This window comes from Camelina sativa, chromosome 5, assembly GCF_000633955.1.
Source record: "Camelina sativa cultivar DH55 chromosome 5, Cs, whole genome shotgun sequence".
Classification (NCBI taxonomy): Eukaryota; Viridiplantae; Streptophyta; class Magnoliopsida; order Brassicales; family Brassicaceae; genus Camelina; species Camelina sativa.
Window position 1 is genome coordinate 12,797,407 of NC_025689.1, and position 13,605 is coordinate 12,811,011.

The window sequence follows — 13,605 nt, forward strand, 5'->3', positions numbered from 1 at the left end:
CGATTTGTGAAAGAAGCTGTTACGTTCGTTATGGTATTTTGAATGAAGCCATTAATGAGTACGTAAAATAATATTCTCTCATTTGATTATTGTGTATTTTTATTATTATTTTTTCTTTAATCTCGTTTCAAAAAGGAAAAAAAAAATCAATAATATTAACGAAAATATTATATATATAATAGTTTCTCCAAAAAAAAAAAAATTGGTAAAATAAATTCAGTTTGTATTTCAAATGACATACGCTTTAAAGCTTAATCTATAACCAATTTTGCCAAATTTAAAGTCATTAAAATGACAAAGTCCTAAGATAAAGTCATTACAATTTACAAACAACGAATTATTATTGAATTTAACGCTACCAGTTATTTTCCTAAGAATTTACTTTTGAAGATTACTATATAGTATATGTACTATCATTAATTTTTTACAAACTCATTATTAATTAATTTTTAATCTCAGTTTTGACTTGGACCTCTTCTCTACCGTTAAAGTGCACAATTTTTTTGTAATCACTACCAATAACCACCGGTAAAGTAAACCACTAAACCGGTTTGTTTTGCTCCATCTTCACCTCTCTACTTGAAACCACAGTGTGAATTTTTTTTTTTAATGTTAAAAAGAGAACAATGTTTCATAAGATTTTGGTTACATACAAATAATATTATCTCCTCTTTGTATATATATAGCTTCACCAGGACTCTGTATTTTCCCAATTTGATTGTAAGCAAAATAAATCACTTTGTTTTGCTTCATCTCCAATCCAAACCTAGTATTCATAATCCTCATATAGTACAAGCAGATTATATCTCACAAAACAGAAAGAACCAGAGACTAGCTAAACCAAAGATGCATTTCAACAAGTCTCGTAAGAACTTTAGTACAAAGAGTGGCCAACTCTACACAAGGCCTACTCTGATAACAGTAATCACAATTTTGCACAAAGGTTAAGAAGGAAGACGAGTTACTTTCTAAAGTGTCAGACATAACAGCTTCTGAACCACTTTTGCTTCATATTTTCTCTCATATCAACAAGCTGCTAGCTAAAAACAGTAGATGTAATAAAAGTTCCTTCTCCTGCAAGTCAATGAAAGCCTAATTAAGACTTGAGGCTAAAGAAAATGTCATATATAGTCCATGCACATCAAAAGATTAAGATACCGTATACTGCAAGAAACCATCCCACAGAGCATCAAAACCTAACAGAGCGACAAAGATCAATATAAGGCGCGTTCACGGAACTAAGCACAGGCACCACTGAATCGACCTTCCCCCACATCTCATCTCCTTCACGTCTTTCTAATGTGATCTCTATGCACCAAGTATCATTATACGGGATGTAAGAAGTGCCCAAAACCATCAGCTTCCCACCCAAATTCTCCATTTTACACTCAAAGTATTTGAGGTAAGGCAAACGATCTACACCCTTCAGAGGAGTCCAAACCATTTTAGTTGGATCATATACCAGTATTGGGTGTCTAAGAACACACCGTGGATCGAAGCTATACAACAGATCCTCAATCACACAACACGGTTTGCGCCAAAAATGCTTCAACTTAGTTTCAAGTTCCGATGACTGCCATGTACCTTGTCTTGGTTCGTAAACCAAATCACGCATAGCATCCATGATGTAAATCCTATTTTGCATCACCACAGATGTCACAAACCCTCCTTCTGGCAAACTAGATTTGTAGTCGGATGGATCAGGCACAGTACTCCAACTTCTTTTCTCTACATCGAACACTTCGATCCAATCATCATGACGCTTCTTGCAACCTCCGATGACATAAATCTTTCCTTCAACTACTCCAGCGGCTGCGCGGTAGCGAGCCCTGTGCATATTTGGGAGATAGCCACACGTGTGGTATCTACAATCGATGACGAACACAGTCGATACAGGTTGATTCAACCCGATCCAACCACCGATCACATACATATTGTATCCGATTGTGACCACAGCACATCCAGGATTCATAGGAGGAAGTGAAGTGATTCGGATCAATCGTAATGAGTTGTTTCTTGGAATGTTACGATTGAGAATGTACCAGCACGGGAGACTAACAAGAGGGAACCCGATCAACGCATAAAGAACAGGGTAATGACATCTCCCGACGAGTGCGACGGTACTTCCGATGAATACTTCTGGGATTTGTCGAGGATTCGGAGCAAGATCTTCTACTTCTTCATCTTCTTGAGGCTTCTCGTTTTGATTCTCTTCATCGTCTTCTTCTTTCGGGTTCTTGTGGAGTTCTTCGAGTTTCTTGCTTGGATCGCCACCGTTAGAGCCTTCGTCGGAAGTTTCAGAGATTAAAACCATCGTCGCCGTGTAAAGTCTTTCAGCAGCAACGAATTAACTGAAAGCGTGACTAAAGTAGATTTTTGAAAGAAGCTGTTACGTTCCGTGTGGTATTTATAATGAAACCATTAATTATTATGAGTAAGTAAAAATATTCGATTCTTTTATGGATTCAGAAATTTTGTTTTAAAAGATACTGGATTTTGTATCAATTTATTTATTTTCTATTTATAATGTGTTTTTTTTTCTTTACTTAGGTTTTTTTTTGAAGTAAAAAAAAAAAACACACTTTATACTCTACTCAGATTTGTCTTTCAAATGTAGTTTGATTTTTTAAACAAGGATTTTTGCTAACTAATGAAAGCAAATATACTGAGATTTAATGTTAACGTGATAATGATATATGTATCCTATAACTCAAAAATATAATTGTTAAATCATATAAAAGTGTGTGGTAGAGTTGTTAATGTGTATCATGTTTTAGAGTGCTGCGAAGAGTTAAATCTTGTACGTCGTAATTGTTATCCCAATAACATCATTTTTTTTAAATTATCAAATTGGCATATTTTAAAAGTTTAATCTATAACCATTTTTGCTAAACATAACGTCTTAAGAATGTCAAAGTCCCAAGATAAATCATTACATGCAACCAAAACTTACTTGTATATAAAATTTGGGTTTAAACGTTAGTCATTAATAAGATCATAACACTTGTCATTGTACATTTTAACATATGTTACTTAAAAATATATTAAAAAAAAATAAAATATATAAATAAACATGTACATAAGTGAAATTTGTACATAAGTGTAAAGAAAAGAAATAACTTTTTTTTTTATTTCTTATAAGAATTAAAATTAAATTTTATCCGATTAGAGGTGTAAAAAAGTCGATTTTACTCCAACGCAAATGATTAATGATTCCAGTGACATGAACATGTAATTTTTTACAGATTATGCTTTTCAAATAATAGTAGAGATAGATTATCAAGAACACACACGTCTTCCACTGATTGATGAAGTTTGAACATGATAATTGCGATTATTGTTCGCATTTAGCTGATAACACAAGACCCAGATAAAACGGACACCAGGCCCAGCCCAATAAGATCGTTTGAAAGACGCGAGACAGAGAGAAGAGAGTGGCTGGACGTGTGTTTTTGGGATGTAGAGGATTGATTACCCAATCCCAGATGGTATTGATCCTGCTTCGTTTTATCTGAATATCAAAGAGGGTATCAAGAAGCAGGGTTGTCATGAAGAGGTGTCAATCCAGGCTTACGTTAATAAATCCCTGGGTGATGAATTACGTTGGAAATATATATGAGGATGCTGGGTGATCAATCTTCACTTTTTAGCCCTCTCTTTTCTCCTCTTACACATTGTCACATACATACAGTGCCGGCTTAACTAGGTGGGCAGGCAGTGCGACCGCCCGGAGTACATAAATTAAAGGAGCATATACGTATAAGAAAAGGGGCACAAAAAAAAAATTTGTAAGTTAAAAGAGGTACAAAAAAAAACTTTGTAAGTTAAAGGGGCACAAAAAAAAATTTGTATGCTAAAAAAGGACACAAAAAAAAAAATTATATGAACCAAAGAGAACCAAAAAACTAATTAATAAGTTTTTCTATAGGTTAAGGGCATTTTTTTTTAGTTTGCCCAAGGGCATGTAATATATTTAAGCCTGCATACATATAATATATATGTCATCTAGATCTCCGTTGATATACTTTTTATTTTTATTTTTTTCCAGGGCGTAAAGATGCAAGAATTTAATTTGTACCATGTTTGTGGAATTGATGTTGTGGGCATTTGAAAATCCTAAACCGACAAATGTAATTCTACTCGCAAAAAACATCGGAGACAACATGGGTTATCGTCTCGGAGGTGTGTATAGCAGACGTCATCGTGTTTCTTATCCCAATCTGATCCAGAATGGGGCCTTCTTAGTGAAAGCTCAACATGGTTTTTGACTAGCCTATTCGATGGGACGAGGACAAATCCAGGGGAAGAGATTTGATGTTTTTTTTTTTTTTTTTTTTAATGATTATTGTTTTGGTTACCATTTATTCTCTGAATATTTTCCAACATAAGCATACATAGTTGCGTGATCCTTGTAGTATAGAAGAGATTGTACGTACGTTTATATAAAATTTTTATTAATCAGTTATGTTCCTAAATATTACAATTTACTTTCAAAACTTTCCTGTTCTACAACTATGATATTATGATTATTTTTTTACAAAATCATATTAATTTTACAATATACTTATTTAAAACATATTATTCCATAGTAAAGTGTAATAATTTTTAATGGCACTAAACACAATTAGTTACGACGAGCATAATTATATTGTATCTGTTTCCTTTAGGTAAAAGTCATTAAGTTAAGTTAAGCCATTAGGAATGTGCAGTCATTCGCACAATGATATAAATTAGGATAACACCTGCTACGATCTCTGAAACAGCAATAACACGTATGTGGTCCGTGGTGACTTCGACATGTTTGACGAAGGCACACTGAGGAACCTAACTTGTTCGATTCAACACCTTTTCCTCCGTTTGCATGATCTGTAATTAAGAAATATATTCGAAGTTAAAAAAAAAAAATGAAGAACTAAAAAAAAAATAAAGAAAGAAATATTATTTATTAAAATATGATTACATTAATGGTGATTATTTATATATATATATATATGCATAATTTCATAAACATATATACACATATGTTTTTGGAGAGGAACGAGAAAATTACGATAATGCATAGGATAACAAAATGTTAATTATTTATTTGTTAATTGATGATTGAAAATTCAAACCTTTCTTGGTCGCGTCAAACTTTTGTGTTTCCCCAGCTATATATATAAGAAAAAAAATTAGAAGTTAAAAATCAATATAGAGAAGATTATTTATATAACAATATATATGCTTACAACGATGATGATTGTCATTAAGCAATGAAAAACGATTATTTATATATGTGCTCATAATTTCGTAAACATACATCCATGAGGAACGAGAGAAAGTATGATCATGAAAAGGATAGCAAAATGTGATGATGACATTTCTTGTGATGTTCTTTTGAATATCAAATTTTGTTTTTTGTTTTTTGTTTTTTTTTTTTTTTTTGAGTTTTTTTTTATGGTTGGAATTTGAAATCCTGACATACAGTTGGTTTATTATATAGATAAGTTGTATGTAATTATTAGCGCATGTCTCTTATGGTGATCCGTAAAAACTGTTAAATTGTTTTTACTAGTTTTTAGTTCTTTCCTATTCCTTAGTAAATTAGAAATATTGTTGTTGTTTAACATGACAACTAAATAAATTTACTATTATGAACCATAACAAAATATGTATACCAATTCACCCATACTGTATATATATATATATATATATTTTACTATGGACCTATGGTCTAATATGTGTGAAGGGAAACTGAGAGTTTTAGATAGAGCGAGAGAGAACAAACTTTAGTTCTTCTTATTGTTTTCTTTCCATTCTACATAGATATATATGGGAGAAACAAGCTATGTAAACGTTATAATCTTAGCTTCTGAAAGCTCGTGGCAACTCCGTCGGATAGGCTAACTCTTATAAGCATTTAGCGAGCGACTTGCCTTTTTCCGCTTCATATTGCTTTGTTCTTTCCTTGCTTCTTTATAGTGGGTCTTCACTTGCAGTTAGTCTTTCTTGCTTTGTAATTTTTCTATAGTTTTCACTTTTCAGTATTTCTCCTTACCAGTGATTTCTGTAATTTTCTTTCAAAATTTGAAAATGGTATAAAACTTAACATTCATACCATTTTTTTTTTTTAAATTACTATTCTAAAAATTACAAAGGTGGTGTTTAATTAGTGGCAAACAAGTTTAAGACTCCAAGTAATATTTGATCTTAGCTTTTGTAAATCCGAACCTAGTTGTTAGGTGACCTTCAGATAGACACTAACATACCCAATAAGTATATCGATGTGGAATTATTTAAGACTTGCATACCAAAAAAAAAAAAAGTGTGATACACGTCGAAAATTTGCATCCATACGCAAAACTTGATCACTTTCATACCAAAATCTTAAAAGAGTACCATAGGATTTTTTAGTGGCTCCATACTATAATATTCCAGTTTGTTTGTAACTTCGGTGATTTGTGTGATACAAATTATGATTAATTTATGAAAGTAATCCTTTTGGGAAATAGTATTCTCTTTATCAGCCGTTTCAAAACAAACAATCTCTTCACGTCTTGGTATTTATCGTTATAGTTGTCATGATAAATGGTAGCGCGCGTCCCATGGTTTTTTTTTTTTTTTTTTTTTTTTTTTTTTTTTTTTTTTTTTTTTTTTTTTNATATGTTCTTGTATCTAGTTTTCACTTACGTTCTTAATTTCCGAAAGTACTACTAGCTCAAGTCTAGAGTCACTATAGAAAATACGATGTTGATGTCAAAGGTACAAATAACTCTAACGGTTCTTGACTAATTTGCTTGATATTGCTTGGAAGTAAAGAGAAAGAATGACTATACGGGTCAAGAATTGTATAGATGGAAGAAATAAGGTGAACTTTTTAAAATTACAATAAACGTGCTATACTAAGTAAAATGGAAGATGCAGCGTTTCAACATTTTCAAAACTATTCCACTTTTGCTCTCTAGCTTTTTGGTTGTTTGGAGATTGAGTGATGGACGAGTCATGTGTATGGTGGAACCAGCGATCAAGATTTTTGTTTTTTACTATCAATACAAAGAATATACATGAAGTGATTTCTGGTAAAGCATACAAGTTTTAAGTTTACGAAGTCAAATTCAAACTATTTTTTTTTTGGAATTAGCTAGCGTTCGTGCTAGTTCGAGTCTAGTGCTGATTGTGTAAGGAGGAGTCATGTGTGTATGTGAAACAATTTAGAGATACTTTTTTTTTTACTAATTTCAGAGAAAGTGAAACCAAGACTTCATCTATTGCTCTTTTTAATGTTGAACATAGAGAATATTGTTTCATAAGATTTCTGTAGATACAAATTAAATGCTAGTATGCTACATACACGCAAATAATAGTATTATCTTCTCTTTGCATATAATACAGATAGCTTCATGACTTTTCTATTTTTCTCACTTTGGTATTGTAAGCTAGTATTCATAAAGTCAAAATCACCAGTTAACTAGCTAAATCACATTTGTTTTGCTTTCATCTCTAAACGCAAATTTCATATGGTAGAAGCAGATTAGGCTTCCTTAAATCTGATAGTGATTAGTGATTACTTACAGAAGAATTATATATCTAAACAAAAAGAACTTGAGACAATGTTCAAATCCCCAGAAGATGCATTTCAACAAGTTTCCTAAAAGTTATTGTATACAAGTAGGTAGATAACAGAGTAGGACAGCTTAAGAAATATACTCAACTCTGAGTTACTCTTTAACAGCTTCTGAGTTACTTTGCTCAAACGGTACATGTAATATCTTTCACCTGCAAGTTCATGAAAGCCTATAAATAAGACTTGAGCATCAAGAAAACTTCTGAAACGTCATAACTCATTATCAATGGTCCATACTAACAAAAGATTAACATACCTTGCAACTGCAAACGAATCATCAATCAAACTGTAACAGTTCGAGCAAACTCAAACAAACAAGACTCGCTGAATGAACACACACGCGAGATTGATTCGAACTTCCCCCAAATATCACCATCTTCACGTTTCTCCAACGCCACCTCCACGCACCAAGCAACATCCCGGCTCCCATTATAATATCCCAGAATCACTAACTTGCCACCAAAACTCACCATTCTAGACTCATAATAAACTAGACGAGGCAAATCATCTAAACCCTTGACAGGTCTCCAAACCATATCCTTTGGATCATACACGACAATCGAAGATCCAACAGCCGACACATCAGGAACATTAATAATAGCATACAACAAATCAGCAACCACGCAAGAGGAAGCGTGCCAAAAAAGCCTCTGTTGACTCGCAGGTCCCCAATTCTGCCACCTACGTAGTCTCGGATCGTAAGCCAAACAATGATTACCATCCAACATGTAAATCTTGTTATCCAAAACCGCATGTATACGAAACACTCCTCTCGAACTAGCAAGGAAACAGCATAGACCAGGCACAGTTTCCCAAATCCCTTTCTCTACGTCGAACACTTCAACCCAATCATCATATCGTTTCTTGCGACCTCCCACCACGTAAATATTTCCGTCAATGACTCCGGAGGCAGCGTAGCAACGTTCCCTTTTCATATTCTGGATACGTTTACACGTATGGAATCTACAGTCGATGACAATCACATCCTTTACGCGTTGGTTTAAGCCGTTGCGTCCACCCATAACGTAAATCTTGTGTCCGATTGTGACGGCAGTGCATCCAGGATACATCGGAGGAAGTGAACTGATTCTGCTCAATTGTAAAGACATGTTGCTTCGATGGAGAACGTACCAGCTTGGGGGTGCAAAAGATGGGAACGAGATCAAGGTATAAAGAACCGGTTCAGTCAAACCGAGGAGCGAGCGCGTTACGAAGAGTTGATCCGAAGAGATTACGTCACGGAAGGCTCTGGAGAGTAGAGATAGCCTCGGGTAATGGCATCTCCGGACGAGCGCGACGGTACTTTCAATAAGTATCACTGGGATGTGTCGACGAGTCGGAGCAAGATTATGATCTACTTCTTTATCGTCTTCTTTCGGATTCTCTTCTTCTTCTTCTTCTTCTTCTTCTTCTGCTTTCTGAATCTTGGTTAGATCGCCGCCATTGGAGCCGTCGTCGGAAGTTTCAGAGATTACAACCATCGTCTCACCACACCAGCAACAGAATTAACTGAACGCGAGAGCCTAATTCGATTTTTGAAACTGAATTAATGCTTCCTTCTTTGCAACGAAACCATTATTATAACGAAGACGGTAACGACGTCGTATAAGTGATTATATATGGGCCTACGGCCCAAACAAACTTTCTGAAACTATACATATAATTTTGTTTATTTATCTATTACTAAAAAAAAAAGTGAGGGAAGAAATTAGAATTAACTGAAAGTGTGAAGTAGATTTCAATTTTTGAAAGAAGCTGTTACGGATTATAGAAGGAACGAAGACCCTAACGACGTCGTATAGACGATTTTCAAATGACGTTAGACCTTAACGACCTTAATACGTCGCATATGCGATTTTCAAATGGGCCTAATTAGCGTGGACTCTCGTAGTTTATTCCTTTAAGAAGGTGTAGATCACTTTTAAGTTTAATAATGGCAGAACAGAGACGGGAATTGATGTAGCTAATAGTAATAGTGCTATTGCAATCTTGTGGATGAATGAAGAGCTTACTCATGTTCATGTCTATTGCATTCCTTTCTAAAGCTATGCTCGGTGTAAGTCTGTCTGCTCGTCTTCTTTTTTTTTTTTCAATCTTGTTCTGATTTGAAATGGAATTATGTCTGTTTTATTTAGAAAAAAAAGAATTATGTCTGTTTTTTAATTATTGGGTTATGATTTGTGCTAAATTTGGTTTGGGATCTGTTAGGCCGTTTTCTTCTCTCTGGTTGTGTAATCTTAATCAATCTTTTGTAGAGATAGCTAACAAATATAATACCGAATCACCATTCATAGTCAGTAAACTTGATCGTTATGGTGATTAAAATTTTGTTATCTGTCTCATCAATCCATGATCAGTGTTACCAGACATGTTACATGTAAACCAGGCTCGTTCTGAGGATCTGGATCATACATCAGTTGGTCAGCTGCAAAATGTGGATCCACCTGCTGAATCATCTCATAATCAGTTTGATGTATATTCTAATTTTCGTAAAGCAAAATGCAGTTTCTGTAAAAAACACTACATGTACGTTGTTTGAAGCTTGGACATTGTGAACCAACTGATGAAAATTCAGTAGACACCGTTTGTTCGGATGCCAAGGGAACAATTCAAGACAAGCAAGAGGTGAGCCATTATCCTTTTCCAAAGTTACGTTACAATATAATACTCTGTATACACTTAACCTAGAGAGTGTATATATAATTCTTCTTGTGCTTACATTGAACATGAAAACTATCTGGGATCTGACGACCTCAGAGAGTCCATCAATCCGTTGGCTGTAGAACTTAATATAAATCAAACCGATGGAATCAATTGATAAAATGGTAAGCTTAAGAACTAAGCTCGAGATAATTGCCTTGGATGAAATCACATAAGCTTTCGATGAGACTCTTATAAGCTTTCGGTTCTAACTTTTACAAGGAACACTATCTGATTCTCTTTTTCTTTTGTTCTTCAGTTCGGATGCAGAGTGTTCATCGCATTTGCGGCAAGTCAAATCAAGAACCAAGTCACTTTGGTTTATAATCAAACACCAAATATAGGAACTTACAAAAAAGCAGCGAAAATGAATGAATGATAAGATGATAGGAACTTTATGTTTGTGTTGTATCGTGAAATGTATGTTTCATACAAAAGTAAAGCGAGAGAATGTATTGGTTTCTTGTGTGTGCTTTGCTTCCTTAGAGCTCACGGCAACTGACGAGATCCTCTTGAACATTTTTGTTTTCTTCGGCTATATATCTTCATGAGCCTTGTATAAATTAATGTGATTTTGGTGTTTACTATTAGTAAAAAGAAAGAGGGTAAAAATATGTTCTAAGCTAGGGATTTTATATTTTCTCACCTGGATATTATAGTTGTAGAAGTTTACCCATAAAGACAAAAGTGTCAACTAAATCACTTTGTTTTGCTTCATACCATAAATTCATATTTGAAATTGGAGATCATGATAGATACATTTTAAAAATAATTTTGAAGATTGCAATCATTCAAATATATATTTCACACATAGTGTTTAATTATTTTATGCCACATTTAAAAATCAGACATTAAAATTTGGGATTCTAGGTACCTCACAAATATAAAAAACGTACTATATATGTTAAACTAATCTAAAATAAATTTCATATGTAAATTATGTATATATATATGGATACTTAAGATATACTCCATATATATATATATATATATATTTACATTACATATGAAATTTAATTTTGTTTGCTACTATCTCAATATACAATAGCAAAAATAAATTAGTTAGAATTTGAAATAAAATTAGTAGTTGATAACTTGATATAGAATTCCATATCGAATAAAATTGTAAATGGGTTATTTACCATTTAATAGAGATATAAAAAAACAAAGCCCATCAGGCCCAGTAAAGAAGATCGCTAGGGTTTAAGATTAAGAGTCAGAACAAGGAGGCGATGAAGAACTGAATCTGTGTAGTAGACGAAGGAAGAGAGAAAAAGAGTTGGCGAAAAAATGGACGCAAACATGATGGCTGGACTAGATGGTCTTCCTGAAGAAGACAGAGCACAAATGAACTCCATGATTGAGCAGCTTCAGCTACGCGACAGGTTCGTCTCTTAGATCTATCTAGGGTTCTGTTCTCTTTTCCTTTGTTATATCATTTGGGATTGTCGCAAAAATTTCGACATTTTTTTGGCTTCTTGGAATAGTTAGGGAAATTAAATTACGATGTCATTGAAATTTCTTGAACTAGAAACCGATCGAGCTAGATAGATATCTTTGGATCGTTGTTTTGTTTATCAGCTTCATTGACCAAGTTTTCACAACTGGAACCAGCCTATCCCCTGTATGGGGCTTACACTTCGAATTGTTGATTCAGCGCCGGGTTCAAGCCTTGACACGAAAGAATGTCACATTTTTATTTATGAAATGGGTTGGATTGACAAAAAGAAACAAAGTGATATCTAGTGACATTATCTATTTAGTCTCGAACTGCTCTGTTCTAGTTGATATTGTTCTTTTGTTGTCTGCTCTTATCAAGTTGGGCCAAGAATTATTCTTAATTTGTAATCTGCTTTGACTCTGTCGCTTGTTATGTCTGACATTGAAGCGTGACCTCCTTTAAAACCACTGCAGCCAATTAATGTTGCAACTGGACGTTTAAAGGAACAACAACTTCTTATGCACTGTCTATTGGATATGAGAGTTCATTGTTCTGTGTTTAGACCTTAACTTAAGCTTTGTGTTGTGGTGTTTTTTTTTTGCAATTGCTTTCAGCTTGAGGATGTACAATTCATTGGTCGAGAGGTGCTTTGTGGACTGTGTTGATAGCTTTACACGCAAATCTCTACAGAAACAAGAGGAGCAGTGTGTTATGCGGTGCGCTGAGAAGTTCCTTAAGCACACTATGCGTGTTGGTATGCGTTTTGCTGAGCTCAATCAGAACGCACCAACCCAAGACTGAAAAAAAAACTCTGCTTCCTTTAGTTTTGTTTTTTTTTGGTAAGGTTTATTGTCCCAAACCAGAATAAACCGGTTGTTAGTTGTTCAGGTTACTCTTCTGTGAACACCAAACTCTTGTACTGTGAAATTGTTTTGACTAAATCCATATTCTGATATTGAAATTTATTTGTATTTCATTGGAGAGTCTACAGAAATTTATCATATCAGTAAATTCGTGACTATTTCCGAATTTTCATTATACTCATTTTGGTTTCTTATACATAAGATTGTTAAACATTTTGACTCTTAGTTTACATAAATTGAATCATTCACAATCATAGTGTTGAAGCATCTCGATGACGTTTATATCAGTTTTTCATGATACCTCCTACATTGTAAACTGGGGTGAAGTCCGGTTTGAACAAACCAAAATTTTGCTCGGAAATCGAAGGATGTTCTCGTTAAAGAGAGCGAATATGCAAGTCTCGAAAACCCGGTTTGGCATCAATGGAGTTCCCTTACCGGAATTCACATGCTTTAGAAGGTTCCGGTTGTATGTAGCTGCATAATCTAAACCAACGCCGGTCTGATTCGGTTCACCAGCTGAGGGCCAACCGGTTTCAGCCACAATGTTGTCCACGTCAAGCTGAGCGTCGAACATGTTGGTGTAGTTCAACTTCGTACCTGGGTCAACGACGACTACGTCTTTGGAGTTAAAGAGTGCGTAGTTTAATGTTTTGGGTCCGAACCCGAAATATGGGTATGGGTTAACCATAAAGGGAGACTTCGTGCGGTTATGGAAGTCGAGGATTGGAGCGAAGATGGCTTTGTCGTAGCCTCTACGCAACTTTCCGGAGCTAGGTGGTTCGGAGGAGCCTGAGAGGACACCTAGCGAGTGAGGCGTAGAGACTAAGATCCCAGTGATGCATAAGATCACAGGTAGTGCAGAAGATCAATGATGAAGATGAAATGAAGTACTAATATTAAGGGTGTGTGGAGATTGTCATTCAGTTACGTCGTTCAAGTAAACCAGTTTGTTTTGCTCGCAGACCCATCTTCACATCTCTATAACCAAGATTTCA

At 34.5% G+C, this 13,605-nt stretch overlaps 3 protein-coding genes and 1 pseudogene across 4 annotated transcripts; 1 reads left to right on the forward strand and 3 right to left on the reverse strand.

Annotated features, from left to right (window-relative positions):
* LOC104789208 (putative F-box/kelch-repeat protein At2g29780) lies at nt 1,190-2,344 on the reverse strand. The gene has a single exon (XM_010514940.2). It carries the CDS (start codon nt 2,312-2,314, stop codon nt 1,190-1,192), a length of 1,125 nt encoding a protein of 374 aa, XP_010513242.1. The 5' UTR covers nt 2,315-2,344.
* On the reverse strand, nt 7,885-9,084 carry LOC104786711 (putative F-box/kelch-repeat protein At2g29800). 2 transcript variants are annotated; one of them, XM_019245883.1, is made up of 2 exons: nt 9,042-9,084; nt 7,885-8,960 (listed from the first exon to the last, which is right to left on the reverse strand). In XM_019245883.1, the coding sequence occupies exons 1-2, from the start codon at nt 9,082-9,084 to the stop codon at nt 7,885-7,887; spliced, it is 1,119 nt and encodes a 372-aa protein (XP_019101428.1). The 2 variants fall into 2 exon arrangements, with proteins under 2 accessions (XP_019101428.1, XP_019101427.1); XM_019245882.1 differs by having other exon boundaries at nt 7,885-9,084.
* On the forward strand, nt 11,534-12,720 carry LOC104786714 (mitochondrial import inner membrane translocase subunit TIM9-like). Its single transcript, XM_010512165.2, has 2 exons — nt 11,534-11,688; nt 12,359-12,720. Exons 1-2 carry the CDS (start codon nt 11,594-11,596, stop codon nt 12,543-12,545), a joined length of 282 nt encoding a protein of 93 aa, XP_010510467.1. The 5' UTR covers nt 11,534-11,593; the 3' UTR covers nt 12,546-12,720.
* Nucleotides 12,748-13,475, reverse strand: LOC109133090 (annotated as a pseudogene).

What these genes read in the sequence shown, in the direction of transcription:
- LOC104786711 (XM_019245882.1), bottom strand. Translation starts at nt 9,084, where the DNA reads ATGGTTGTAATCTCTGAAACTTCCGACGACGGCTCCAATGGCGGCGAT.
- LOC104786714 (XM_010512165.2), top strand. Translation starts at nt 11,594, where the DNA reads ATGGACGCAAACATGATGGCTGGACTAGATGGTCTTCCTGAAGAAGAC. An exon ending in CAGCTTCAGCTACGCGACAG is followed by an intron (nt 11,689 to 12,358) that starts GTTCGTCTCTTA and finishes AATTGCTTTCAG; the next exon opens with CTTGAGGATGTACAATTCAT.
- LOC104789208 (XM_010514940.2), bottom strand. Translation starts at nt 2,314, where the DNA reads ATGGTTTTAATCTCTGAAACTTCCGACGAAGGCTCTAACGGTGGCGAT.